The sequence below is a fragment of the Rhyacophila brunnea genome, unplaced genomic scaffold, assembly GCF_057557595.1.
Source record: "Rhyacophila brunnea isolate RB1 unplaced genomic scaffold, BYU_Rbru_1.0 scaffold_22, whole genome shotgun sequence".
Lineage (NCBI taxonomy): Eukaryota > Metazoa > Arthropoda > Insecta > Trichoptera > Rhyacophilidae > Rhyacophila > Rhyacophila brunnea.
The window spans coordinates 36,112,173-36,140,044 of NW_028232882.1; the positions used below are offsets into that span (position 1 = coordinate 36,112,173).

General features: G+C 36.0%; 2 protein-coding genes across 3 annotated transcripts in view; one reads left to right on the forward strand and one right to left on the reverse strand.

Annotated features, from left to right (window-relative positions):
* The window catches only part of ckn (CRK like proto-oncogene, adaptor protein), a 214,130-nt gene that overhangs the window by 11,752 nt on the left and 174,506 nt on the right, over positions 1-27,872 (reverse strand). For both annotated transcript variants that reach the window (XM_085949782.1, XM_085949783.1), the window contains 5 exons: positions 12,170-12,424; positions 11,132-11,343; positions 10,338-10,529; positions 2,328-2,540; positions 1,485-1,748 (listed from right to left, as the gene is read on the reverse strand). In XM_085949782.1, the coding sequence (XP_085805908.1) occupies positions 1,485-1,748; positions 2,328-2,540; positions 10,338-10,529; positions 11,132-11,343; positions 12,170-12,424 (1,136 nt within the window). The remainder of the gene's footprint in view (positions 1-1,484; positions 1,749-2,327; positions 2,541-10,337; positions 10,530-11,131; positions 11,344-12,169; positions 12,425-27,872) is intronic.
* Positions 17,158-19,079, forward strand: LOC147070510 (uncharacterized). The gene is made up of 2 exons (XM_085949788.1): positions 17,158-18,303; positions 18,614-19,079. Exon 1 carries the CDS (start codon positions 17,793-17,795, stop codon positions 18,174-18,176), a length of 384 nt encoding a protein of 127 aa, XP_085805914.1. The 5' UTR covers positions 17,158-17,792; the 3' UTR covers positions 18,177-18,303; positions 18,614-19,079.

Genomic DNA, 27,872 nt, shown 5'->3' on the forward strand with positions numbered 1-27,872 from the left:
ATTCAGATCAGGCAATTATATACCTTGGCTTCGTCCAGGATTTGAAACTGAGGCGTGAACACTTGTTTTTAAAAGTTAAGATTAAATTGAAAACGTGTCGAGAATGTGTGCCTTAAAATGACATTTTCTTTTTAAAAGTTTTGTAAGTTGGATATGGTGGTTTCCATATAATAAAGGTCTTACTCAAATATTCTATAGATAACAATATGACCAATTGAATCTAATAGAAATTTATCATTACTGACTTCACAAATAATCAGTGATCACCGGTAATTTATCAATTCAAACTGCTAAAGTAATCATTCAGAGATGCCGATTCAAGTCATGTGAGTTGAATAAACATCTCTGAATTAATATTAACATTTTTTAAAAAACGGACCAATGAAATGGTCAAACAAACATCATGGAATGGATACACGATAATAATAATTAGGGTTGCCATAATGACAGTTCGATGAAGTGGGGATTTTTTTATTTTTCACTGGGAAACCATGGGCAACACTGTAATATTATCATTTTCAAGAATGATTTCATTATAATTAAACACACACAATCAATATTAATTATTACATCACAAAACTAATGCCCTTATAGAGAAAAAAGTTGTGTATCAATACTAATAATCTGTGGAAGAAAAATGCAATAAATTAAAAAGAGCTGCGGTGCAAACAGTTTTCTGTTTTATCAACTGAAATAAAATAGGCATTTAGTATATTGTATGTCTTGCAAAAAGTCAAAAATTCATTCAAAAGCAAAATAATTATTTATCTCTGGCAATCTCATTATAAAGCGGTGTTTCTATAAAGAGGAAAAGAGTTCTTGAAAATATTTTAGTGAAGGAAAACCAGAAGAAACAGAGTAGTTAAGTAATTGTGACAAATATAAAATTGATTATGCAGCGTTTACCGAAAACTGCCCATGGTTAGTGAGTTAGGTTGGGTTAGGTGAGTAAAAGCAAACATATCAACCAGAAAGGACACAAGCTTCTCTTTAATCCAGTAAACGAAACTAAAGCGAACTCGTAAAGCACTGTTTAATATGAACTGAACCGTTTACTTACAGTCTGCGTAGAAATACAGATGCAATATCTCCTTCAAGTGTCATTATAAAGGCTAGCAGGAATAATACTTGGTAGAAAAATAAAGTCAAAGATCATCTTAAGCTATCTGCGTTTTTTTTGTTGCGTAGGTACATTTAATTAAATCAGGCTCTTTCAATGCTTGTAAAATATTTCAAATGGACTTAGACAGTATAATATGATAAAAAATGATACTGTAATGGAACACTGTCTCTATATTATAATCCCAAGAAAAGGATAGTACGTCACTTATGTCATTTGTGAGCTTCAAATCAGTTTGTTCATATGCATCAGCCAATGCCTAGAATCTGTGCTTTGAGAGTTCGCTGTAATGGATAATAAAGAAAGCCAACGAAAAAATCTACATTCTATATTGTAAAAGTGGATAAAATAAAATTGCACAAACATGAGTCTGCCCCGGATGGTGGTGGTGATGATGATGCTGGTGGGGATGCGGGGGGGCGACAGCGCGTTTCCCCGCACGGATGTCCTTCACCCGCTTGATGGCGAGCAGGAACTTCTTCTGGTGGCCTAGCCTGACGATGCCCGCGTCTTCCAGGTCCTCCCACGCCAGTTGTGTGGCATCTTGCACTGTCGTATAGCCCTGCGACGCCAGCGCCGGCCCGTACTCTTCGAGCCGCAGAAGGCGGAGCCACTCTTCTAATGAGCCCTAGAAATATATAATCCAATATTATATAACAGTTAGCGCACTCCCCGGCAAGCGGAAGATTTGTGTTTGAATCACACACGGTCCATGAGTTTTTGTAATTTTAGAAATAATACAGTTGAAATCAAATTTGTTGCAAATTTACATTCAAGGTCTTTTGTGACACAAAGTTTCATTCCTGAAAACGGGAGAGGCCATGTGGCTATAAAATTTCTATACACAATAAAATGGTCTCAGAATACGGCAATAATTGATGTATTATCACTATTATCGATCTACTTTCGAAGAGAATCAAAAAATAAAATAGCTACCTATATCAATTGTGAAATATTATTAGATACGATTTCGTACATATAAAAAACATGTTTCTCGCTTTTTATTTCCTTGCAAAATTTGATATTTTATTTGCAATGAGTTAAGATCTTCTGAATATTGGATAAATAAACAAATATATTAAAAAAAAAAAACTTAATATTGACAGAAATATATCTATCTTTTGAAACAATCATATTATTATTTTGATATATTCATAAGATGTTCGTTACATATATGTTGTATTCATGTTTTTTCTTTGAATCTCACCGGGATGAAGTCAGGCAAATTCTCAGGCACGTTGAGGTTGGCCATCTCAGCCTTGAGTCTCTTTCGGTGGTTGGGTTTTTTGATACCGATGGCGGTGAGGTCTTCGGGCGTCATACGGGTGATTGTGGGCAGGTCGTATCCAGCCGCCGCAAACAGACCTGCATACTCTTCAAAGTGCAGCTCCGATAGCCACTGGTGAATTATGTCGTGATCCTAGACAATAACAAAACCGATTTCAACATGACTTCCAGCGGACCTTATCATCTAAATGAGTGTAATAAAGAATGAAAATCCTAAGAAATCAGAAAGATAAAAGATTCTACTTTTGCTAATTGACACAGCGAATGATTAATAATGAAAAAACAATATAAATATTTTTTTTAACACTACATCAGGTCATGAAACCCAATGACAGTAATGTTGTGTTAGTAATCAATCACAAATTTCTCAGGCTTTGAGAAAATCACAAATATATTGTAACTTTAACGTGTAAATACACTAATGAAAAATTCTTATGGGAGAATTTGGCAAGATTAAGTCCTGGAAAAAGAATAAAACACTTTCGACAAAAATTATAACCATTAAGTCCTGGAAAAAAAATATAACACTTTCGACAAAAATTATGACCATTAGGGGAGAGCAGGTAGGATTCGTACACAGGGAGCATTCGTACAGTGGCGATATCTTCACTATCCAATTCATTGGCGTGCTCACGTTTGTGTGTAAGACTCCCGCTCATACGCATAGTGTAACCGCGGGGCAGGGCATCAGTGCGGCCAACAGCTTCGACGGAGCACGCCGATAGGTGTTTTTGCTCTACGTAAGTATTTTTTGTATTCACTTTTGAACACGCTTAACTGTTATAAGTTTTGCACGAATGTTATACGTGACTTAGTATAGTTTATGAAGTGATAACTTTGTTTAATATGTAAATAGTCATTTTAGGCTAACTATAGCGGTTATTTTTATTTTCAATTAATTTGTTGATTTCTCGGTTTGGGGTACCTTCGTGCAGTTATGAGTGGGGTAGATTCGTACTGTACGAATGCTCCCCATTCCTAACTGCGTGGCAGTAGAAAGATTGTTCACCAAAAATATTATTGTTACAGAACCATGCCGCGAATATATGTGAAAAAGGGGACCGGAACAGGAGACGTTGCCGAAGATACAATGATGCAAGATGGAGCCGTTAGAATCCACGTAAGGTGGACAATCAACTTCTACAGCGGGCCAAGATGCCAATGTGCCAGAAACTCTACTTGCAGAAACAGAGATTACTCAACAAGATCTTCCATGGAGCTCAGCGCCAGTATCACCCTCCTTGCTATCACCTACAACTGCACCTGCATCTTCATCAACTGTAGGATTAATAACTCCAGAAATTATCCGGCCCTATCCCAGAGTGGACAGAAATGCGTTAAAAAAGTCGAAGAAAGGAAAACTACCAGAATATATACCGATACCCCTGAAAAAAATAGACTAGAAGAAATAGAAAAAGCAAAACAGTTGAAGAAGCAAGAGCAAGAGAGGAAGCAATGGGCTAAGGAGATGAAGCGAGCATTACATTTACTGTCAGATACAAGAACCAAAACAAAGAGACAGAAGAAAACTTCAGGGACAACTAAACCAAAGAGGCAAAATAAAACTGTAAAGACTGATAGTCAGGATGAAACTGATTGTGAGGATGAGGCTAATATGAGTTTAAGAGAAATTTCTTGTTCTCTCATCGAAGAGACGTCTGAAGGATCGGATACTGACAATGAAACTCCAGTTACGTCAGGGAACATCAAAGAAGAACGCTTTGTGATAGTAGAGCTCAAGAAAACAAAGACCGTTTAAATTATCTTGGGCAGGTGCTTAAAATATATAGTCCCGTTGAATACAAAGTTTCATTTTTGAGGAAGAAGCCTCATACCTGGAAATTTGTCTTTCCCACTACCAAAGATGAAGGAATCGGAAGGAAGGGATGTGGTATGTGTTTTTCCGCTATCAAAATCTGCTTTTACAGCAAGAACAGCCCGGATAATATTTAGCTTCGAAAAAGACCTATCTATATATAATGTTGGATAGTACAACTATTAAATACGATTAAGACCTATTAATTACTCTAATGGTTAATTTTAAAATGTTGGTTTATTCGTTCCTTTATTAACAAAAAAATAAATAAAAGTGTTATGTTTTTATTGATAAGTAGTTATAAGCACTTTAAAAACAATAACTGTTAATTATTATTACATGAAGGCTGATTCTGTGTTAGCTTTGATCTCAATACATGTTTATATTACATTGAATAAATAGCATTTTCTTTGACTGTACGAAGGTTCCCCATTATGTACGAATGTGCCCCACACTATGTACGAAGCTACCCCACGTGTGGGGTAGTTTCGTACGTTTTCCATTTTTCAGAAAAGTTACCGTATCTTCGCCATGCTGATTTGTATCTAAACCATACTTCACTATTATTAAAGCCAAATATATTGGATATATAACAGCATTGAAGTTATTTAAAAATATCTTACAGTTTTGTTTTTATACGGCTTAGAGTAAAAAGTGTACGAATCCTACCTGCTCTCCCCTAAGTCCTGGAAAAAGAATAAAACACTTTCGACAAAAATTATGACCATTAAGTCCTGGAAAAAGAATAAAACACTTATTTTGACTATCAAATCCACTATATCAGTTTTTCTTAATATTCTATTAGTTATAGGCACAGAGACTTTCTATGCTTGATCATTGAATATCCATATCCATTAATGGTCTTCACTAACAATAATCTCGGTGGAAACAATATTGTATTACTTGATTAAAATAAAACAAAATAATGTAATATTACTTATTTTAATATGAACTTATACCCCCTTTACACGTGCATGGATTTACTGTTGACAGTAAGTATTATTGCGGTCATTACAAGAAAATGTATGGGTAAACATGTATTATCCTGCAGTTGCATGCTTGAACGCATGAATCAAAAAATTTTGGAAGCTTCTGAATTTTCATGCGACAGTAGGATTTTTTCGATCTGCGCCTGCGCAGTAGAACGATAGTGGCAAACCTGCCAGCAAAAATCGTACTACGAACGAATTTTCAGGTTGACCGATTTTCACTGTCTGTCAAATAGTACGAAATAGTACAATAAAATGAAAACATCGCATCTCACTCACTCTTAAAAAATGATTTGGAGAGACAGTCAGTACTTTTATGTGTAAACAGTTATTGTCACAATAGTTTAAAATACTCACTATAATTGCTGCCAGTAAATCCATGCATGTGTACAGGCGCCATTGTATTAAATAAAGTCATTTGACATTCCGCAAGAGAGATTTTATAATCAAATGCAAATTCTTGTTCGAATTTGGCTGTACAAAAACGGTATAGTAAGTTTATGAAGAACCGAACCTTTCTCATGGTAATAATATATTTGGCTGCAGTCGTGTCCAGACAAAGATGATTTGTTGAGATGCAGAATGAATAAAATATGAGTATGCCGGCCGTATCAAATATAATACGGGCATAATCACCAGACAATATAATCCACCGCGTTCGCATAACAAACTAATGTATGCAACGTTTTGCATATCAACATTTTTGGCAACACAATAAATTGTACACACTGTTTCAAAACAGAGCTCATTTTATGTGTGATAGGTATTAGAGATATCTAGTGACGGAATTAGAATAAATATATTTTAAATATAAAATTGAATATGCCACAACACTAGGCAAAATAATATGATTTCATTTCATGTTGTTTTTCATTGTGTGTTTGGACCCAGAGTATGAACCTAATAAGTTAAGCAAGTGGCTAATATCCATTTCACGTAGAAAACAAAATCTGTTATATATTCTTTTTAGCACTACAGCAGGCTATTAGGCCCAATGACTGTAGTATAGTAATAGAAGTAAAACAATCATAAACATCCAGATTTTGAGAAAATCACATAAATATATAGTGACCTCACTGGGAATCAAACCCAGATCCCCGGATGAAAGGCCAACACCTTAAGCACTGGACTACAAGGGCCGGTCCACTCTCAGCGAGACCTCACGGGTCGCGCCGGCATTGTGGACACCCATCTGATCTTCTTAGGATGGATTGGACATGGTTTTAAAAAAAAAATTAGCTATGTACGTACTAAGTATTAAATTTTTAAAACTGTTTGCATAATATTTAAAAGACGATTTTAAGGAACAATATTAGTAGAAATATTAAAACATGGGTTCTCAAATTTGTAATATGAAGGTTTCGGTTAAGAGGTCAGGGTTCAGTTCCCCTGCTGGGCCCCTCTGGTTCGAAAATTGAATTGAAAAATTGTATACATCATGTTGGTAGTGTAGAAATTCCCTATTGAATAATGTTGTAGGCCTTGTCAGATAAATAGCTTCTAATTTGGGATTTCGAAGTTTTGCACATAAACTTGAAACAGCAAACAATATAAATTAAAACAACATGGCTGCTGGGAGCAGAACAATGGGAACAATGCATGTTAATAAAAGAGAAATGCATGAGTAAGAAGCATATTGGTTAAGTGAAGTTCAACCAATGTTTGGGAATGATTTATGTTCAATACCATATGGAAACAGCTGCTCGCACATTTTCAAACACCCAACAATTTAAATGAGCTTTCTTATTGCCATTTTTTTTGGATTATTCATATTGATTCAGAATTATTAAAATGCTCTACTCCAGTGATTCTCAAAATATGGATTATCTCTTTTCATTGCTTACAGGAAGCCAACAAATATTCCAGTAGGTATTTGAAAAAATATCTGTTTGTTTAAAATCACCTCAGAGAAAATATTATATACTTTAAATAGAAATACTCTTATAAGTACTTTTCACAATAAATATTTTTTTATTTAAACAAACAAGCACTCTTTGTTGTTCGCATTAATGTTGAAAATTTACTATTTTTAGATAGGATTGTATGCGTACGTATACGTACAAATATACGCTCATCGGCTGCCAGGTATTTAGTATGGCTCCCCATCCGCACGCACACCATCGACCAACCGAATCATTGTTTTGTTTTTACTGTACCTGCACCTATATGAATTTCACCTGTTCATTATTTTTTTTAGTGAGTAACATAATAAAAAGTTTGAGAAGTCTTCTACTCATCATAAGCGACCGCTGTAGATTAGTGAAAGAGCATTTGTATCTAAAGCTGTGGGTCGCGTATTCAATTCTTGCATCTGGCAAATTGATAAGTTGATCTTTTACATAGCTTCACTTAATATGATAAAAAAATATGGTAATTTACCCATTTACTATTCATAATTATTATTGTGAGTGCGGAGAAATCCAAACCACTGAGCATATCTTTGCGACCTTTGTCCTGAGAAATTTCTGCCGCCACTAAGATAATGAAAATGGGCTCAGAATTTACCGATGCAACACCACGGTATATACACCTTGCCGGCACTGTAAGGCCCGTTTCAGATAGGACACCGGTGTCGCGCTTGATATAATATAGGAGGCCTTTGTATTATGTTAATGAACGCCCCAGAGCTAATGAGTCAACGCATAATTTCGCGTTATAAATTAGAACATAAAACTGGCTGCAGTAATAAAAACAAGCGTATCGGCGGCTTGAGAATGTAGCGGCCGACGGAAAAGTGTACCGGGCACGCGTTGACTCATTAGTACCGGGGCGTTCATAAACATAATACAAAGGCCTCCTATATTATATCGAGCGCGACACCGGTATCCCGTCCGAAAAGGGCCTAATATGTGAGTGAATAAATTGATTACTTAAAGTTGTACAACTTTGTTTATGAAACTGGCCCTGATCGTAAAGGATAAATAATTAATATGTGGATGAGTGTTCTTTTGTCCATAGATGACAACGGAAACATTAGACTAAAATGGGCCTCCAAGTTTCTACTTCAAAATTAATTGGGAGTTCAAGCCGCAGCTTTCAACCACACTCTCCCCAGTATGTCATCTCATCATATTAATAATGAAGAACAAAATATGATTTGATTCATATGAAGATATTCCATTTATTAAAATTTGATTTCTGGGCTGAAGAGAGAATGGAAACAATGACTCTATTGTTTATTGAAAGGTTTATGCATGAATTGAGTTTTTGGCAATTAGCCCAAGCAGAGCTTCATTGTTGGTGTTGTAAATATTGTAATGGATTCACAATTTATTATTTTATTTAGGGCAGGTTAACAACCAATAAACACATATTAATCTTTACATTGTGACTGGTGTTGGCCCAACTCAAATCATTTTTAGAAATATAGAGCCATTCAAGGTGGCTGAGTTATTTTACCTGTCACATTTTTGTCAAAATTACATCTACAAATAAAATCATTATGAAAATACACTTAGGATTATAAAACCCAAACCACAGATTAGAACAGTGTATTCCTGATTGACATATGATTGGTCATATGTTGGAATCTCATATACTGAGTTAAAATTTACTGTGTATTCACAATATTGATGAAAGAAGTCAAGGGAATGACTTACAATAAAATCTCACAAGAAAATTCAATTAAGATTCCTTGTGTTCATGCTCCATCTTGTAGTGGAAATAATGATTTATCTATGTTTTTGTATAAGAAAGTGTGGTTTAGAAATAAAAACAAAACCATAGGTACATAATATTATTATAATATGGAAGTATACCCGAGTTGGTACTTATTAGTCACTCTTTGGAAAAAATATTATGACAAAACCTTTAGAAAGTCTTGAGTTTGTCAAAGAATGAGTGAGGTCAGCTGAGCATTTCCATTCTGGAGTTAATCCCTAGTACTGAAAATGGAAAGTCAGACTGAGAAGTATGGCAGGGTTTGAGATATGGGAGATTTTTGATGACCGAGCCTGCAAGCATGGCGAAATACAAAGCATGGAACGCTTATTTTCATGCAAGGTATGCTCACTAAGATGAAATTTTAAAGGGATTTTGGGATTTTAAATAGTGCTGCCTTTGCTTCTGAAGCGATACCCTGTTGCCATTAAATACCTGAATACGTTTATATTCACATGGAATAATATCATATAAATTGAGAAGTTTACATGTAGAAATTGCTGAATTAAAAAGAGTCGTCCTACAAATTAGAAGGTTTTTATTTTACAATAAGAAATCATAATTAAATATGTCTCTTAAAATCTGAAATCATCTACTTCTACAAGAAAGTAACGTAATGTAAATAAAGTAATGTGAAGTCTAATGCCTGGTCCACATTGGCAACATGTCGCCGGCAACCTCGTTAAATTTTACAATAAGTATGATAATTATCGCAAAATTTCTTAAGCAATTATGATAATTATCGTAAAATTTAACAAGGTTGCCGGCGACATGTTGCCAATGTGGACTCGGCATAAGGATCCAAAGGGAAGATGACTTTCGACTGCTATTGAAGTTGAATAAAAAAATGAATAAAATATAATTTGACATATTTTCAAAAGAACAATCTATCAATCGAGTTTCATGGAGACAGCTATAAAAACAAACATGGTAGCAAGCAACTGGCAACATAGCTAAATAAGAATTATTGATTCAACCAATCATTGTTCTAAGAATTGTTTTCCTCGGGTTGATTGATGATTCTACATCAAGTCAAGTGAATAAACTGTCAAAGGAACATTATTATCGATCAAGACCAAATAGGAATAGTGATTATATCATTACATGATGTTTACTTTCTATGTTCAAATGTTGTTTGAACTTCAAAGCAATAATTACCATTTCCTGGTCAATATTGATCGTGGCAACACTGGTAGTTTCACTCTACACAGGCATAGAATAATATTATGAAAATATGAAATTTAATGAAGTGTATTGTTATAAATAATAGAAAATAATTAACAGTTCAATGTATTTCAGAAGATTCAAGCCTCAAAAAGGAAAAAAGGATCCATAAAAGTGTTGTCCACACATGTCATCAGATTTTAGTATCCCTCCCCCCTACTCTCCAAAACTGTCACATTTCAAAAAATATTAGGTACCATTGTTGATGTTTAAGTTGATGTGAACACAAAAAGGAACTTACGGGTAGTCCTTGGCAAAGTAATCTATCGAGTCGGGTGTGGTCAGAGCTGAGGGAACACGAGCTGAGTGAGCATCGGGCGGCAGCAGGGCATCCGGAAGCTCTTCCGCTGTCCAGCGACGCGCTGCTGTGGCGGGATCCGGAACCTGAGCCCGCAGACCCCGACGATGAGCCTGGACTGTCCCGGCCTGGGCTCTGAGGATTAAACGCAATATACAATTAAATGACAAGTATAATAATTTAAAAATTAAAATAAAATCATTTTCCTTGTGCAATATGGTGTTCCAATTATTAATCATAATCACAATTCTGATAAGACGTGGGGTGTCTCCTATCGTTGGCATAGTATCTGCATCCTACTGCAAAACCCTCTCAGTTCGTCTTCATACCGTTTTGTTTGTAAGCAGTATGCTACTGGGGCAAACGGAGATGCAGCGTCTTACGAGTTCTGTCCCAGAGTAGTATGGCGTTTTCCCATATCAATATATGCGTTGTATCTCTTCCAACAATTAATTTCGAACATTCATAATTTATCTATAAATATATTCTATAATAAACTAGGACAATGCAACAATTGAAGTCGATATATAAAGTTGGTGACATTCAAATATTAACAGTAAAAAAACATGATGATCTCTGATATATAATAGTACAAGAAGAAAACAACACAAACATAGAACCTTTCAAACCAATCCGGCCCGTACCACACTCGGTATTAATCGAGAGTATCACTAGGCCCTACGTTTGGCTGGGAATGTCTCAAGTGTGTGTTTATGTGTTTTATGTGTGTTTCTCACCTGGGTCATGTCGATTCCTTGGTCCTCTTGCAGAGCTAACTGGTGGTGGTAGTAAACAGCCGCCTTGTGCGTAAGCGGCTGCTGAGGCATTGGGAAGGTGAAAGTGGGGGGGCCCCCTCCGGGACCAGAGCTGACCACTCCTGGACTCTTCCCACTTGAACCACTGCCGCCACTCGCACCGCTCACCGTACTGCCATAATCTGAATGATCATCTGGAAAAGAAACATGAAAATTCCTTAGTCTTAGGAAGGAGGTAGCTACATTAAATTTAGTTCTAGCGCCCGGAAATTTTCGGTAATAGATGAGTTTCGTTAATCTTCGGTTTCATATTTGAGTTTGATTGGAAATAACGATGCGTGATCTTGTGGAATGTTATTTTGATTAAAGCGTGCATATTTTTACAGTGTGGACTACTAGTCTGAACTAATTTTTTTGAAATAAAGATTAAAATATTATAAATTTATTTTATGATGACGCTGTGATTGCAACTTACATTTACATCCTACATTTTTATTCAATGAATTCCCTATAATATTTTCAAATCATAAATGTCACCATCATCATCCTCATCATCATCAGTCTGAACCTATTCCACTGCTGGACAAAGGCCTCTCCAAACTGATTCCACTTCTCGCATTGCTTTGCCACGTACTTCCGCAGAACATTATCATTTCATCGATCCAGTGGCCTCTAGGTCTACCTTGCGGACGTTTTGTACCTCTTGGATACCACTGGATGACTAAATTTGTCCAACGATTGTCTCTTTTTCGAGCCATGTGTCCAGCATATCTCCATTTGAGGCTTTTAATGAACTCTATCACATCGCCAACCCTTGTCTGCGTCCTTATCCACTCATTCCTCTTTTTGTCCTTTTGTGTTATGCCCAGCATGCACCTCTCCATACCACGTTGTGCTACTCTACCAAGTTTCTGGATCTCTCTTTTACTTAGGGTCCATGTGTCACATGGGCAATTAATTAGGTCAAACTAATAAAATCTGTATAGTTTAAAAAAAACTGTCAGCAGTTTCATTACTGACCTCTAATAATAGGCAGGGGTGTATCTGGAGCGTGTCCCGCATACCCTGCATCTTCACTGCTGGCGTATCCTTGGGATGATCCGAAGCTGCTGCCCGACAGCCTGTGCTGGGGACCCACCACCGTCATGACGGTCATGGGCGTGAGTCCCGGAGGACCTCCCGTCGGCTGAGGCCCTCCGAAGGCGTCGGGGACAGCCGGAGGGGCCACCCGCTTCGCCTGCTGGGCGGGCTTGCCGCCTCGCGACATTCCGCCTACTGCAAAGAGAAAAATAAATGATAATCAGACTTTACGTGGAACTGAACATTAGAACATGGATATTATACAAATAAACACATTTTATAAAACTACATAACCGTTGAACGGTTGTCAAAGACACACATAAGATCACAATCCGTTCTCCCTGTATAAATGTTACAATAGCGATTTACGCGTTGCAGGGTTGACATGGCAAAAGACACGACTTCATGCTTGCGGAATGCTCGGAGACTGTTTTATGTGTGACGGTGTACGTTTTATTATGTGTGTTAAAAACAATGAATGAAATCTTAATATTTTGGTGGAGACTGGATATGTTATTTGACACCCACGATGGCTGCGCGGCATAAGCGTCGGCATATAGCGTCGTGGGTTCCAGGTTCGAATCCTGGGTCTGACAATTACACGTCATATTGTTTTTCAATTTGTGTATGAGTCAGAGTATGCTAATAGGTTGAGCAAGTGGCTGACATCCATTTCTCGTAAAAACAAAATCTGTTAATACAAACATCCACTCTGTGGGGGCCCATATGATCTTATAAGGATCGGACATGGTCGGATATGTTAAAAAAATTAACGTAATTTGCAAAAATCATCATGCAATGAAGGCATAGTCAATTACATAAAATCCTTACATTAATCGCGTAAACACGAAAACGTAGATTTGCCATGGGTCATAATTGAAATGCAGGTGATATTAATTTCATTTATACGTACTTATATACATAATAATGAATTTAAATGAGCAGATGTCTATTTATAGGCAGCTCATTTTTATATTTTTATGTGCTAGCTAGTAATACCTACAATGTCTCTAAATAACTAAAGAAGCCGAAACAGTATGTATCTCACGCCTTCGTGGCTGGGGGGAAGATCTCCTCAGTCATGATAAATTCGACGAAGACATTCATTGCATGACGGTAAGTATGAATCGACAGTCAGCAGCTTGAGTAGTATTCAAGTAGAGTAAAAAAATGCCTGGTATTTGATTCGGAGGGTTGAAATATTGTCAATATGAAAGAAGGGGTGAAAATGCGAGGAGTGACTGGGAGGGTGATAAGCTTTTGCACCGCCACTTACATCACTCTTCCCTTCAGTTGCAGATTTTTTATAAGAGTGGCTAATGTTAGGAGTAATTAACACACGACGTGATGATGCTCCAACTTTTCCGATAGAGTTTGAGAATTAGAGACGACTGATTCAACGGATTCTTATTAGGCTTTGGAAATGCTTCGCCAGGAAGTTAAGGAAATCGAAAATTACCGACTATGGAAAAATATTATAAATAGAGATTTATTCTTTTCCATTCAAATAAAAAAAAAATATCATGGCAAAAACAATATTACGTTAAGTTACAGGTCAATTGCAAATTCCAAATGAACGTTTACCAATAACAATTAAATCTAATGTATAATGCACGTGTTGATAAAAGAATAGATTATTATTTAATACGTGCAATAGCGACGCCCCGTAAACCAAAAATGGGTTAATATGTATTCTCAATTTTAGATCGACGGAGTTTACAATAATATTATTATAGGCCTATCTATGAGGAGAAAAGACAAGGCACCATAATGACATATACTTTCAAAAATACATATCGTTATCTCTACGGCATCTCAAAGCAAGAAAATAAATTATTGGCATATTCAAACGAGCTCAAATTTTCAAGGGCGAATAATCACTCGACTTAAAACGTTTTTAAAGTTGAAAAATATAATTACATATTATCGTCAATTGGAATTGATACCCAATATACCCAAAAAAATTGTCCCGTAGATTAAAAATGTCTATTCTCTATTATTATGTTTTGAAACTCGTCAATTACATTCTTGAGCGACTGGATAAAATTTATGAAACATCCAACTACAATAATATAAATATCAATTGATTTATTCGTATTTTAAGGATCTTTGGTGTAAACGTCGCAAGCAGCAAAAAAGCCTCCCTATATTTTTTCGAGTGGCAACCCTTTCCGAGTGAGGGTGTACAACAAAAGGAAGAAAGTTTTCCGATTTCACTCATTCCGTCCAGGTACACGGTGATTCAATAATCGCACTACACACGTATACATTTTGATTTAAATGTTGGTTGATACGAAACCGATGTAAACATGTAACAAACAAACAAAGGGCTTGTTTATCAATCAAATAAAGTAGATTTTACATTTTAGGTGTGTATTTCAATTGCCATAGCATGAACTATGAAAGATTGCTAGATTTGTTTATTGTATGATGTCAATAGAAACTGTTTAGTGTTTACTATGGATAGACGTGAATATTTTGAACTGCTTCACTAATTTTGGTTCTTCAATATCTCAGTTCATTACAATAATAAGTAATACCCACCTCTGTTCCAAACCGTAACATCAGTGTAATTCTTAACGTTTTTCATTAGTCGTTATCTGCGCCGTGTTGGCAACCGTACAGTTGGTACATCTTGGCGGCGCCAAACCTTTTTAGACCCGTTAATGCTTTTTTACCTAGTGGCCTGAAGAGTGTATCAAACTTCTGTGTCTTCGATAATGAACGCCGAGCCCAAAGAAAGACTCGTGTGCGGCCTTCGTAAATTCTATCAGTGTACCAATTTAAATCACCTGTAACTTCAAAAATGCGACCCTCGTAGCGTTAGTCCATTAGCTTCTCACACCGGGGCGCCGGGTTCGAATTCCAGTGAGGTCACAATACATTAATGTGATCTTCTCAAAGTTTTGGCGTTTATGTGATTGTTTCAATGCTACTACTACATTACTGTCATTGGGCCACAGGGCCTGTTATAATGTCATAAAATAAAAATAAGGGCTGTAAATCCTCGATGCCCAGGGTCGAGATATTGGTTCGGTGTACTTTCCACGATATCCCCTCCAGTCTTCGCCACCACGTAAAATAATATATTTTTTTCACCTACCACCCGTACTTTATGAACAGACTGTGGCACACACAATACTATAATATATTATTATATGAACGTAGGTATATACGTTCACAAATTCGCGCCGACTGTCTGGGCCGGAACAATGCATTTTCCGAACTTCGATTCAAGAGGCAGTAGTAAGTATTATAGCTTAGGTAGGCTTTAACTTCGACTGCAAAGCGTAGAGGCAGTAGTAAGTATTATAGCTTAGGTAGGCTTTAACTTCGACTGCAAAGCGTAGTAGTTGTTTTTATACGATTTAAAAGAATGAACGTGCCATCCGGAAGGTCCTTCCGCTAAGTGATTGATTCCACCGAGTACTCAACGAAATGCTGCAGCATCATTAAATTTATATGTTGAAATTATTTAGGCTAAGGTTGAAATATGGTTGAGATATGATTATGGTTGTATAGATGTATCTTTGAAATCCTTGAAACTGACACGGTAACTAGCGGGGACGTTGTCAAACGTATGGGAAAGGTTCTAGAAGTTCTGCTTGGTATCACATCTAGAAAATACAGTACGTTAGTTACATTATGAGAGGACGAAGATATAGTAATCCCTAACCCAGTATTCAAGGAAAGCTCAACGGTATGCGTGGCAGAGAAATAGGCTCCGTTTTGTGACTGAAGCTGTGTGAAGATGAACGCTATGGACGCCGACGTCTGATAGGCGATAGCACAAAAAAAGAAAATTATTTAGCACATACCTACCTGGTAATTTTAATAGTCAATATTCTTCATTAAAGTTTGATTTGAATAGTTAGAAGCTAGGTACAGTTGATAGCGTGACGTCTTATAAATATTCTTCATGACAAATTTAAAAAAAAGTTCGCTATTGTACGGACGACTTTTAAACTACATTTGATTGACAAATAATATGTAATTATAAAAAATAAATAATAACCGAACGACTTTCAAAAACTTTAATAACAGTTTTCATTTGAATTGACAGTTCGGTTTATTAAATTAAAATAATAGTTATTATTTTCCTGATTGTTGTATTGATTAATTAATTAAAATAATTCACGAGTAATTTCTCATCATCATCATCGTTACTATAACACAATGTGGGTCATGGCCATCTCTACTTCCTCCGTCTGCTTTAGCCTCAGGGTGTTGCGTGTTTTTCTACACGATCCAATCACCGCAGACTAATAGCGCCTGTACACGTGCATGGATTTACTTACAGCAATAGTGCATAATATTTAAAACTACACGTAAAAGTGCTTAACTATCTCGCCGATCTCATTCAGAGTAAGGGATATTATCATTTTATAGTAAGTACTATTTGACAGGTCGTGAAAGTCGGTTAACCTCAAAATGAGTCTGCGCGGTATAGTTCGTTTTTTTTACCGGCAGGCTCGCCACTATCGTTCTACTAAAAGGCGCAGATATAAAACAAATCCCATCTGTCGCGCGAAAATTCAAAAACTTCCGAACTTTTTTGATACATACATGCAATCTGACAACTTGCATGATAATACATGTTTACACGTGCATTTTCTTGTTATGGCCGCGATAATACGTACATTCAGCAGTAAATCCATGCACGTGTAAACGGGGTCTTTCCAGCCTATTTTTGCCGTTTCGATTTATTGAAGAGGGTCTCTTAGATGGCTGGGTGTCTTCCATCCTAGAGACACGGCCTACCCGATGGAGTCACTTATTACTTCCACGTGCTGGATGACAGCCATTTTGGTCGTATGTCTCAGGCTACCTTTCGCAATATCTTCCTTATAAATATAAATAGACTTCAACCGTCCACTTCGCTCCATGGGTCTGATGAGGATTTTGAGAGGTTTATTTTAGTTTTCTTTGATATGAGTAGATACTGTTAAGTAGTGCCTTTGTAAATCGTAGTACCCACCCACGATTTATTTGCCAGTGTAATTATTCTACTGACTTTATGGCTGAGATTGTGTTGGAGACGGGTTGCACGATTCTAGACACATACGTATAAGCATGGCCCCCACGAGGGGAGGCTCTAGCCTGGGTGGCTGGCGTGGCGGATTGACCTGATAAGTGAGATAAACACACATCACAAATTTGCTCCAATGGAAAAAAGTCGCCTGCGCTATTTTACTTTAAGAATATTAACATTTTAAAATATGTGGATTTGTGATGAAAATTTAAATTAGTGTGTCGATATTCGAAAACTCCACAATTCAAGTGGATTTATTCAAAGATACAAAAAATCGATAAAAATACACCGATGCCCTTAATTTTACCTGGAACACCATTTGGAAAACGCTTCTGTAGAGCGCTACACTGCCTTTAACCATAGTGATGGGTAGGGGGGCCCACTTCAGAATATGGGGGCCATGCGTATAAGTATAATATAAATTGGTATTTTTTTCGAAATGTGTATATACGTATTTTCATTTCTCGTAATTTCGTCGCATAAGTCTCTGTCTCCATATTGTACTTGATCAATGTCGGTTTCTTCTATGATATGGAAGTATGGACGCTAAACCAAGAGATGTCACGGAGACTTGAAGCTTACGAGATGTGGCTGTATAGGCGCATCCTCAAAATTCCTTGGACTGACCGGGTGACAAATGTTGAAGTTCTCAATCGAATGGGGAAGGAGCGAGAAGTTCTACGTAGTATCAAAACCTGGAAACTACAGTACCTCGGCCACATTATGAGAGGACAAAAATACAGCATTCCCCAACTTGTCATTCAAGGAAAGATCAATGGGAAGCTTAGCAGAGGACGGCGCCGCATTTCGTGGCTTAAGAACCTCCGTGATTGGTACGAGTGCAGCTCCACTGAACTGTTCCGGGTAGCAGACGACAAAGATAAGATCGCCTTGATGGTGGCCGACCTCCACTAGGGGATGGCACAATAAGAAGAAGAATGCCGGTTTAAAATTATATAATCCGATTTTACAAAGATACTATCATTATAAAAATGTTGGTGAACAAAACGTCTGGTGTAAAAAATAAAACCAATATAGTTCAGTGGGTCTATTCTATACTTATCGAACACTAAATTGATAAATAGTATCAAACTTAGGGTAGGTTTGTATCAAAATATTAGCACTTATTGTAACAATTACACGAAGCCGGTTTTTATTGTTGCAATAAGTGCGATATTTTAACAGCAGCAAGATAGGTGCTGTTAAAATATAGCACTTATTGCAACAATAAAAACCGGCTTCGTGTAATTGTTACAATAAGTGCTAATATTTTGATACAAACCTACCCTAAGTTTGATAATATTTTTCACTTTATCACTTTAGCGGTCGATAAGCATAGAATAGACCCACAGGAATGGCGCCTGTGCATTAATATCAAAGGAAAGAGAAAATTAAAGCAGTATTAAAAATAGCTGCAGCATAAAAATATGGCTTCACATTTGTCACTCATCTAAATAAAAAAGGGAGACAAAAATAAATAATAGGCATCCATTTAAGACCGAAACACGAGAACAGAAGCATCGTAACTAACTTCTTGCTTACATATTTCACTAAATATTATCTACACAAGACACTGACGAACTAAACTAGATAAACAGTGCCAAAGCACGGCGTACACACAACAAAATTATAGATATAATTAAATAGATACGTAAATAACGTTCAACCAAAGTTGTGCCAAAAAAAGAAACATGGAACCTCAGTAAGACGGTGCATATTGGACAAAGGTAATAAAATGGTTGAAATAATATAAGTTCAAAGAAGTACACCGAGTGTGTTAAGGAGACCCTATTTTAAGAATTTATAAACTAGCGTCCGCCTAAACTCACCCTCACGCAAGTGGTATATATCAACACCCGAAGTAATTTGGTTGAACATAGTTATCGCCCTCCAAATTAGCATTACCTGTGGCAGGTTGGTTCTGCACCTTGGGAGAATAAACAGCTGATGCTCCCTATTTCTAAGATAGTTATCAGGGACATACAGGACAATACTGCCCAGAATGGCAGAGTTCTCATTTATACCTCGTATAAGTCGAAAAAATACACAGCTGATATAAAATCTCTTCTAAATTGCAGACTGCAGTATGTAAGCATAGGTACATAAGATAAAGTCAGTTGGATAAAGCCACGAATAGTATCCATACAACCTCAAGTAAAGGAGTCCCAAGAATTTCTTCTGAACCCACTCGACTATAAGGTCATACTTCAAGCACCCTTATAACATTCAATGATATACCACAGTGCAGTGACGTCGCGTAGGGGTAGGCAGATTGAGCGTCGCTTGGGGGCTGCAGTTACTCAAAGGCCGGCAAATCGAGGAGCATCATATGGTATATATAGAAATAGCTAAAAAGTACACAATAATGAAAATATCTTTCCATAAAAAAATCAGCTCACTGGTTGGAAATAAAATGTATTAATTAACATAAAAGGTTTAACAGGACTATTTTTTTTGTCAGGTTCGCGATGGCTAGTTTACTTTCGTTGCCCTTCGACGTCCTTGGTGACCAGAAATGACACGAAAAATGGGGCGTTATGATGACGTTGCCCAGGGGCGGCATTTTGTCTAAGGACGTCACTGCCACAGTGGCACACTTCCCTCGGGATCGTTAGTCTCAACGGTGGTATTGAAATAAATAAAGTAACGTTACGTATGCACCGGGCATTACTTCCGTAACCGCCCATCCAGTATGACAGATGAGATGACAGCGATGGGCTAGCGAAGGAAAAATACCCATCCATTAAATATAAAATAAAATGTTGTGGCTAAACTGGCAGCCATTTATATTTTATTTCGGGCTCTCGGGCAGATGTCGGGGCAAAACCTACCAACTAAACGGCTCAAATAGATCTTGAACACCGCGCAAATTGGATACGGATGGAGGTGATTCGAGACATGGGAGCATGCCTAATTATCAGGTGTACAATTGAAAATAGTATACATTAAACATTACGTTGGGATATTTTAACTCGATTTGTTTAGTCTATTTTAAACCGTAGTTATATTGTATACATGACAAACTAATAATTCAGATTATCATAATATAATCAAGTTATAATAAAAATACAAAGCAAAGAACAATCTGAGAGAAAAAAAGTTAACGATATAAAATTTAAAAAAAACACGCATAAAGTATCACGGTACTGTTCGGTTACACCGGAGGCAGCGGAAAACGCATTTTGAAAATAGTCGATAAACTGGATTATTTGTTAGTTTGGGTTAGTTTAGGTTCGGTTAGGTTAGGTTAGGTTTGGTTAGGTTAACCTAACAAATAATCCAGTTTATCGGCTATTTTCAAAATGCGTTTTCCGCTGCCTCCGGTATAACCGAACAGTACCAGTATCACTGAAAATATATGGGTGTCTGGTGTCTACAAAGCCGACGATGTTCAGGTCGTATCACGCCTTGACTATAATAATTGATAGTGGGCATTGGGATTTCTAGGAAGTGGATAAGCCAGCAGCGCAGCCTCAGCCTCAGCCCTCACTGCCTGATAGCCTGGCACGAGGAAGCAGTTTTGATCCTGTAAGGGCTATTCTAACATACTATTATCAGTTAACTCCAAAATCAATAACAAAGTATATGTCGTATTCAGGCTGTTAATTATTATGCGTGATATTTTTTAACCGCGAGCTGTCAAATGTCGTTGACTAACACAGTTAACAAACAGGTCTTACTTGATTCCAAATGCATCCGATAAGATCAAGTAAGACGCAGTGCGGTATGTTAACAATTATTATTGTAAATAACGGCATTGTTTATGGAATTGTTCCGAGAGAAATTCGTGTTATTTTGAAGCAAACGGAAACGTGTTAACTATTTAGATTATTTAGAATAACCCACCCAGTAGAAAAAGAAAGTTCAACGTTTTTCATTAAACTAAGAATACAATTTGCAGATGGTGATTGTTAGTTTTTAAAATACAAAAAGTGAATCAAGCCCTGCGTTCAAATAAAGGTCTAAAAAAAATCTTTTGACCTTCGTCAAGCGGCATCTCGAAGAGTATCAACTTCTGCATCCTATCACCAAGGGAAGATTTCCGGCGATGCACTGTCAGTTGAAGAGCGTTCTGGTTCAAGAATATCGGAGACTAGTCCGAGATCATCACTACATAGTTGTTCAGAGCAGCCACAGACAAGGAAACTATGGTTATTAACCAATGTCCAATCTATTTGAGATATTCAGTGCTTTTTGCTTCTAGGGACATAAAATAACCGCCCCAACGATTCTTTTTTGTGAAATTTATCGCTGAATGCATCTCAAGCCATACGCAATAATGAATAAGCATTGTAGGTAACGTGACTTGCAAGAAAAGGAAACAAGTAATAATTATGGATGGAAATAAACTGAAAATGCTTGCACCTGGCATAATACAATATGAGAATGAGTTACAAAGTAAATTATGTATATCGTCGAATTATGTATATCGTCGAGACGCTTGCTGTTGATGTCAAGCACCGGACACGGACAAAAACGACAATGTATCAATATCACAATTAGAGCGAGAAAAAGAACCCTGCAGTAATGACAATTTACGCAAGTTTGTCTCTTGGCACATCTTTTTGTTATTGCATATAATAATATGTAGATAATCGATTTCCAAACTGGGAGGCGCGAAAAGTTTAACACAATTAATGTAGCCACAGGTTTGCAGTTTGCAAATGCATAGTTTATCAAACGGCCACTAGTAAGTTATAAACTACATAAAAAACAGTCGTATAAAAGTTGGATAATGTTGAAATTTGAAGCAAATTTGTTTAGGAACGATAATTTTGTTAAACTTTATTTGGTTGACATTTAAAAAAAAAAATGACTGAATAAATCAATGCAAGGACCACTAATGCATCCACTGATTTAAAAAGACAAAATGAAGGCATTCATAAAAATTGGAACTTTGGAAATCAAAATTACAAAAAAAAAAAAAAAAAGTTCGCCACGTTTCCACTTTTAAATGATTTCTGCGGCAGATATATTGAAGCAAACAAAAATCTATTTACCGAGTTCTTGGTTAGTTTGCTAATGCACTTTACACATTATTTTATTAATAGTAAAACAAAGTCGCATGCGGCGGTTTGTTTCAGGGCTATTAAATATTTTAAATATATGGTTGTGCGTACAACTTGATGTGATACCTAAATGATGATTGATATACTTAAATGATAACTCCCGTGTATAATTTGGGAAACCCTACATTAGAGCACCACACTACCCTTAACCTCAGCGATAGGTAGGTGGGCCCTTACAGCGATGGAACGGTTTCAACGATCGATAATATTAATTACTAGATCGCACTATATAGACACTTATGTGTTAACAAACCACCCTCTGGCTCAGGACGAATACAGGAGAGTCGTGGGAAAGAAGAGGTGGAATGTTTTTGGTGAAGGAGGGTTGTCAGGATGAACACTGATTTTTCAAAAATGATTTATTATCACATAGTCATTACAAAGTTTACAGTATAACAAAGCATATCTGTGTGCCAGTTGCGTTGGCTGGCATAATAGTGTGACCGTTATGAAAAAATCTCGCATTAGTTGAAATTTATGTCGAACTATTTCGTAGGTGATCCACCAGTATAAGGTGTAGGCTGACCGAGGGCGCCACATGCTAACATTAGACACATCAATCATTCAATACTTCTTATACTGTGATGAGGTTAGTTCTAAATTCGAACACCGGACAATTTATGATGGTAAATCTAGAGGATTTATCTACATATATGAACACTACAGTCTGTCTTTTATAAGCTGGCGTGCGGTTTCCCCTCACTTCAGCATCCTAACACTGCATTCCCTCTCATTGAAAACTTGCAACAGTCGAACGCGATGGCACAATGCTTTCCGTCAGCAAACGATGTGACATGAACGCCAGCTTATAGACGACAGACATTACATCAAGTTATTCGCTATATCAATGAGTATGAAATTCGTCTGCACATCGCGTGCAAAATGTCTAGCTTTAGGGCTGAGACACACTACACTGAAATTCGAGTGCGTCGACGCACGTACTTGATTCCAAACAAATCCGATTATAATTGAGTGAAATCTGTGTCGACGCACTCAAACTGCAGTGTTGTCCGTCTGCTCTGAACACAACACGATATGAATAACAAAATGCATGAGCATCTCGGTTTGGTCTCTTTATAATTTAATTTCCTGCACAAGTTTAAACGATTTCCTCGAAGCAAATCGCGAACGTACGCCTGTTTTACACCGACTTAATAACCGTGAATTATCCCAGCCGGCGTATTCCGCCGAACTGCATTGAAAATAAATCACGATGTCAATATTAAAATAAGTCGCAAAAAAAAAATAGAGGAGATTTGTCACTCTATTTCCTCTATCCTGAGAATCGATATCGATGTGTCATGCAAATTCTGTTACAATATCTTTTACACGTCATTTTTGAAAGACGGTCATACATTTTTATAGAACAGGATATTAAGGGGGGATATGCTCGTCGAAGGTCAAAATTGAGTTTTTATTGTATTTTCAAACCATGATCCTGGACACTCCTTAAACGTTGTAGATATTCTATTTATATAATTTTGAAGCCTTATTATCCTTTACAGTTATTTCAAACATTTGATGACTGCATGAAGTATTTTTGTTACATAAAATAGTATTCTTTTAAACCTCTCGCTCTAATGTTTTAGAATATAGTCATATTTCAGTACATAACTGTGCAGTGGTGTTAAGATTTTTTACATTTATTAATTTTTAAACGCATTTATAAAACCATTAGTATAATTTATTACGAGATAATTTTTGTAAAATATTCACGATAAAAAAATATTTTGATAATCTCTGTGATCCCAAATTTGACAAGAATTAGGCATTTTATTATTCAAAAAATCGGCAAGATTAACACATTTGAAGATAATTCTAAAGATATTTATTATAAGCTATGTTTTTGACCATTCAAGTGTGATAAAAATCTTATGAATAATGATTGCTTTATAATAATTATTGACCTAAGAATAAGGTAGTGTTTTTTTGAAATACGCCATTTCTTTTGTCATTCCCCAGTGGTTAAGCTACAACATACGGCCGTAGCCATAAAATGACAAACTATAATTAAAGTAGGAAGTAAAATTATGTTAACGCGCGTGTTTGAACATGTACCTAACCGAATTTTTTTTTATTTTTTTTAAAACGGTACATGTTCAAACACGCGCGTCAATATCATTTTACTCCCTACTTCAATTATAGTTTGTCAATGTATGGCTACGGCCGTATGTTGTAGCTTAACCACTGGGGAATGACAAAAAAAATGGCGTATTTCAAAAAAACACTACCTTATTCTTAGGTCAATAATTATTATAAAACAATCATTATTCATAAAATGTTTATCACACTTGAATGGTCAAGACATAGCTTATAATAAATATCTTTAGAATCATCTTCAAATGTGTTAATCTTGCAGATTTTTTGAATAATAAAATGCCTAATTCTTGTCAAATTTGGGATCACAGAGATTAGCAATATAATTTTTTATCGTGAATATTTTACAAAAATTATCTCGTAATAAATTATGCTAATGGTTTAATAAATGCGTTTAAAAATTAATAAATGTAAAAAATCTTAACACCACTGCACAGTTATGTACCGAAATATGACTATATTCTAAAATATTAGAGCGAGAGGTTTAAAAGAATACTATTTTATGTAACAAAAATACTTCATGCAGTCATCAAATGTTTAAAATAACTCTAAAGGATAATACGGCTTCAAAATTCTATAAATAGATCATCTACAACGTTTAAGGAGTGTCCAGGATCATGTTTTGAAAATACAATAAAAACTCAATTTTGACCTTCGACGAGCATGTCCCCCCTTAATAAAGAAACAAATAGTAACATGATTTTGTATTGCTTTGATGCCAGTGGCAGGGGCCCGTGTACGAAAGCTAGACTAATTATAAACATACATAATATTATCTAAGTAATTGAATTACAAGAATAATTTCAATCCCATTCATAATACCTATGCATTGAAATAATGTGATAAACTAGGGACATCTACAGATAAAATTAATAGTACAATATCATAGTATGTCACTCTGTATTGTAATCTCAGAGTAATAATATAAAGAGAGTCGGTATTGTTTGGCAAAATGAAGCCGCGAATCTTGCGTATAACGCACAGTCGAATCTCAATTTTATTATTATTAACTTAACTATGAAACGTTATACAATCACGTTGCTTCTCAGTACAGGTACCAATTTTTTCTACTAAATTAACTAAAAATAATTACTACTGACTTCATATTAAACATAAAAACAATAAATTTCAGCAATACGTGCTCGCAGTTTTTAAATGACTGTAGGTATTCATTCAAATCAATATTCATATTCACCAGCGACGTTTACAAAGAAATATTTAATTCAGCCGTACAGCTTCTATCATAGTCTAACGCATATTGCCGAGAATATAAGCGTGCGGAATGCTTTCTCACTCGCACGTATGGTTCGTTTGTGTTCAGACCTTGATTGTCATGATTAAATATCAAATGTATGAACATGAATTCTGACTCAGAATGTATGGAAACAACTTACTTGAGGGTTGGAGTGCTGTGTAAATAGGAAAAACGTATAGTATGATAACTTGCATTTTCTCATTTAGAAATTAACATTTAATTACCTATAATGACCACAAATTCGACGTGTTACAGTCGAGAGTCGAGACTAGTTTGTATATGCGACAGGGTTTAAGTTAGAATTAACATTCCTTAACACAGTATTTAGTAATATTCCTATATAAGAAATACTATATCTGTTAATTTACATTTAATTAGGTATGTACTACATAATAATATATAATGTCATCTATGGGCTCCAGCCTTGTTTATTGTATTCTTCGCTCTAAATTAGGCTATACTTGTGTGTATATACTTAGTGTCCTACTGTTTTATTTTAGATGATAATGAAAGAATTACATGAATATTATTACAATGATGGCAGCGGTTTCCCGGTGAGCATCGACCTCGTTTTGCGGCTGGTGCGCACCGACCCTTAGGCGACGATTCGGGAGCCGCTAACAAATAAAAAGTTAAAGGTCGAAAAGGCGATTGCTTTTTATGGAACAAAAACCTGCGAGACGAATAAAAGAATATTTTCGTCCGTTTTGTATCAAACAATTTCATCGGGAATACGCAAATGTGACGACTTCATTGAATTTCAACCCGCATAAAATTATACATAGTACAATATACCTACAGAGTACAGATCCAGCGGATTCCCAAAGAGGGGCGCGTAGGGCAGAAATAATTCATATACATATCGCACATGTATTAGAAAAGTGACTTAACTCAAAATTTGCAATTATTCAGGAGACATTTTAGTTTTTATTCGATCTTTGATTCTCCGTAGTTTCAAAACAATGAGACAAAAATATAATAAAAACAGTTCACGTTTTGAAGATATTTCTCACATATGCGTACTGGAAAAGCGACGCAACTAAATAAATGTCACTGTTCAAATTCATACAACGTCAAACATGGCCCAGTGGAAAAGTGACACTTGTGAAATCTAGGGATAAAAAATAAAATAAAATACTTTCGCATATACGCACATGTATATGGCGCTAGCGAGGTTCCAGTGATGATGATAACTGAAAATCGACTGAGTTAGGTCTCTTTTCTAATACATGTGCGATATTACAATATAGGTAAAACAACCAAACAACCATCACGATAAAATATTGCTTAAGTAGTTAACTAAATTCCATCAAGTACCTTCGGTTGATAGTATTATGAACTTAGTTAATTATTAATTAAATTAGAATTATTTTATTCAACAGTAAATAGGTAGGTACCTACTCTATATAAAGGATTTACGATTGATATAAAATTCATAATCATTCTCTGCTAAAAATAACACTACATATTATTATGTGCGAATAGTGCACATCATTATCAGTGTCACATTTTTATGGTATCTACCTAGATATTTGGGGAACAATAATTTACCGAAGTTTTGGTGGTTGGCAGTGTCACCTCAAGCGTTGAAATTTTGGAAAACGCTGTTTTACGGTTATAAAATAAATGCGACCTTTCTTCGTTCGGCCGAGGGAATTGTGATTTGTTCGAATAAAATTTCACGAAACATTTCATTTGGGAAGTTTTTTTTTGTTCGACGAGTAAGGACGGAACGACCCATTGTGTTCGCGAACTTTCGCAGGGAAGTTCATTTTCTTCGCGCGGAAAACTTTTCAAACGTTCACTCAACAAATCCATTTCTACACAATTAATTAATTAATTACTTATTACTTAACTGAAACGGACAAACATAATGCGTATCTAATCATATTGTGTTTAACGTTGAATACGTTGTTTGTCCACATCAATTTTGCAGATCCGAACCTTGGCCGTAAAGATTACCAATTGCGTACACTACTAATACGCTATTGACAATACCGAAAGAAGATCATTTGGCATGTATTTAAAACTATGTACGTACTATATTATATATAATAAATATATTAAGTATTAGTTTGTATTAATGATAAGAAATCAGGATTATTATGATAATGATAATCAATTCTTCTTTTCTATTTTCTTCTTCGTGGGTTCATTTAAAATCCGTCGATACAAGTAAGTATCCATTTT

Bases quoted from the DNA above. Each gene is read 5' to 3' on its own strand.
- LOC147070510 (XM_085949788.1), top strand. From the start codon at position 17,793: ATGGAAGTATGGACGCTAAACCAAGAGATGTCACGGAGACTTGAAGCT.